The sequence below is a fragment of the Berghia stephanieae genome, chromosome 11, assembly GCF_034508935.2.
Source record: "Berghia stephanieae isolate SIO BIC M18660-M18661 chromosome 11, UCSD_Bste_1.3, whole genome shotgun sequence".
NCBI classification, from domain to species: Eukaryota; Metazoa; Mollusca; class Gastropoda; order Nudibranchia; family Aeolidiidae; genus Berghia; species Berghia stephanieae.
The window spans coordinates 36,379,656-36,382,155 of NC_088370.1; the positions used below are offsets into that span (position 1 = coordinate 36,379,656).

A 2,500-nucleotide genomic window follows, 5' to 3' on the forward strand; every position below is an offset into this window, starting at 1 on the left:
GGAAGGGTACACGTCTGACTGGAATTGGGAACAAACGTGTGATTGAGCTTTTTTTTTGGAGATTAAAAAAATATATAGCGCAATATCCACTAAACGTGCTCAATGCGCTTTACAAAGGGTCCCTGGCCAACAGCAACATTTAATATGTAGGACGAGACATGACGCCTGTTAGGCGATGTTGCAATTTTTTCGGACAGAGACTACGCTGTTACCGGCCAGGTATTCATTTTACACCTGAGTATGGTGAGAGAATGTTAGTAAAGAGCCTTCTCCAAGGACTCAACTATGCGTCGAACGAAAGCGAGTGTCATACCACTAGACCAATTAGCCGCACGTTATGTCAAAATACTGGTTCCAATCTGATTAGAAGTGTAGAGCCAGTCTTCCGGGGGACTGAGTAGATACCTTTACAACCTTTCCTCTGGTTTCTGAGTGGCGTCATCTTATTTTCTACCCTAAATAAATGCTATTAGTCCATACAGATCATCCCTTCTCGCTCTTTTACGTCCCGTAATCATAAAAATCTGTCTATACATCCTGCTACTAAAATAGTTATGCCACCTTAAGATTCACTATTTAACCGAATCATTGTTAATTGATTGTCCGTAAAACTGGTTACTCGATTTCAATTTGGAAGAATACAGTTATACTCCAAACTACCAGGACATGGAACAGTTTGAAAATAGTCTGACGTCTACCTGGGTTTTAAAGTAATGTATTTATTATGTTATAATTGTTTTTGTTTTTTTTGTTGTTGTTGTTTTTTTTTTTTTTTGTTGGCTGAAGAAGGGTTTTGAGCCCGAAACGTTCCGTGTTTGGTATTTTGTTATTATTTTGAAGCTTTTATATTTATTGCTGTATATTACTTTTTTTTTTTTACTATTCCCAGCTTCCAGTAGCATGATACAACGCCACTATCGCATTATCTCATTCTGTAGTGTTTCATTAATCCTGTTTGTTAATAAAGGGAAAACTCGAAACGTCCATTCTATCTGTATTTGTAATTAAATTGAAGCTTACATTCAATTTCAAAATGCTATTTTTAGCTGCTGGGTATGACGTTGACTTACCCGCTGAGATAGTCCTTGAACTTGGAGATGGAGCACGGGGAGAATTTCCAAGGATTTCCTTCATTGCCTGGCTGGACAGGAGTGGACAAGATGGTGGACATGACGTACTGGTCACTATCGCTACAGCCGTCGTTGATGTCGTGTCCAGCTGATAGGTTGTGGGTTGGAATGGTTGTGGTGATGATTGTGGTGGTGGTGGTGATGGTGGTGGTGATGGTGGTAGTGGTGGTGGTGGTGGTGGTGGTGGTGGTGGTAGTGGTGATGATGGTGGTGGTGGTGATGGTGGTGGTGGTGCTGGTGGTGGTGATGGTGGTGGTGGTGGTGGTGGTGGTAGTGGTGGTGGTGGTGGTGGTGGTGGTGGTGATGATGATGGTGATGATGGTGATGATAATGATGTTGATGATGATGATGGTGGTGGTGGTCGTGATGAGGATGTTGATGATGGTGATGATGATAATGATGATGATGATGGTGGTGGTGGTGGTGACGATGAGGATGTTGTTGTTGAAAAGTCACAACCAAAACACACACTGACCTGTGTCCGAGTTCGTGGGCAGCGATTCCTCCCAGAGTGGCCTGGAAAGTGTTTTCACTGATGGACACGCTAGAAGATCCACACACGGCGCTGCCAAAGGCAATCCCTGGAAACAACATTATTATTATTATTATTATTATTATTATTATTATTATTATTATTATTATTATTATATTATTATTATTATTATTATTATTATTATTATTATTATCATTATTATTATCATTATTATTTTTACTATTATTATTATTATTATTATTTTTATTATTATTATTATTATTATTATTATTATTATTATTATTATTATTATTATTATTATTATTAGTATTATTATTATTATTATTATTATTATTTTTACTATTATTATTATTATTATTATTATTATTATTATTATTATTATTATTATTATTATCATTATGATGACAACGATGGATATTTGTTAACACATTACAATTATTCCCATATAAAATTGTATAACAGAGGGATACGCCCAGTGCATAGCATTAAATTCCAATCTTAAATAATTAATACAAGGAGAAAGTGGTCAATAAAGACGATAAAGTTTATTTCTTCAACTTGGATTAAAAATAAAACGTTTATTTGTTTATTTTTGTTTATTTATGTATGTATATATTTATGTTTATTTATTTGTTTATTTATTTATTTTGCTACTTATCAACAATTATTTTTAGAAGTTTAGACTTACCAGTTGCACCGTTTATGTCAAACCTGGAAACAGAAAACAAAAAAACATGGGAATAATAAGGTAGATTAGAATGTATGTAAATGGGTGAGGAGAAGGAGGAGGAAGAAGAAAAAGAAGAAGAAGAAGAAGAAGAAGAAGAAGGAGGAGGAGGAGGAGGAGGAGGAGGAGGAGGAGGAGGAGGAGGAGAGG

General features: G+C 35.8%; 2 protein-coding genes across 3 annotated transcripts in view; both read right to left on the reverse strand.

The window, feature by feature from the left end:
• The window catches only part of LOC144956409 (A disintegrin and metalloproteinase with thrombospondin motifs like), a 3,512-nt gene extending 1,788 nt beyond the window's left edge, over positions 1-1,724 (reverse strand). The window contains exons 1-3 of the mRNA XM_078886911.1: positions 1,606-1,724; positions 1,071-1,190; positions 1-18 (exon numbers count right to left, since the gene is read on the reverse strand). The exon at positions 1-18 is cut by the window's left edge and continues 124 nt beyond it. Coding sequence (XP_078743037.1) covers positions 1-18; positions 1,071-1,190; positions 1,606-1,724 — 257 coding nt within the window. The remainder of the gene's footprint in view (positions 19-1,070; positions 1,191-1,605) is intronic.
• LOC144956752 (uncharacterized) overlaps positions 1-2,500 on the reverse strand; it is a gene marked incomplete at its 5' end in the record, with an annotated part of 10,646 nt that overhangs the window by 68 nt on the left and 8,078 nt on the right. The window contains 3 exon segments of one of the 2 annotated variants that reach the window (XR_013642006.1): positions 1-18; positions 1,606-1,711; positions 2,312-2,334. The exon segment at positions 1-18 is cut by the window's left edge and continues 68 nt beyond it. Coding sequence is in view for 1 of the 2 variants with exons in the window: in XM_078887441.1 (XP_078743567.1) it covers positions 2,329-2,334 (6 nt within the window). 2 annotated transcript variants of the gene reach the window in all.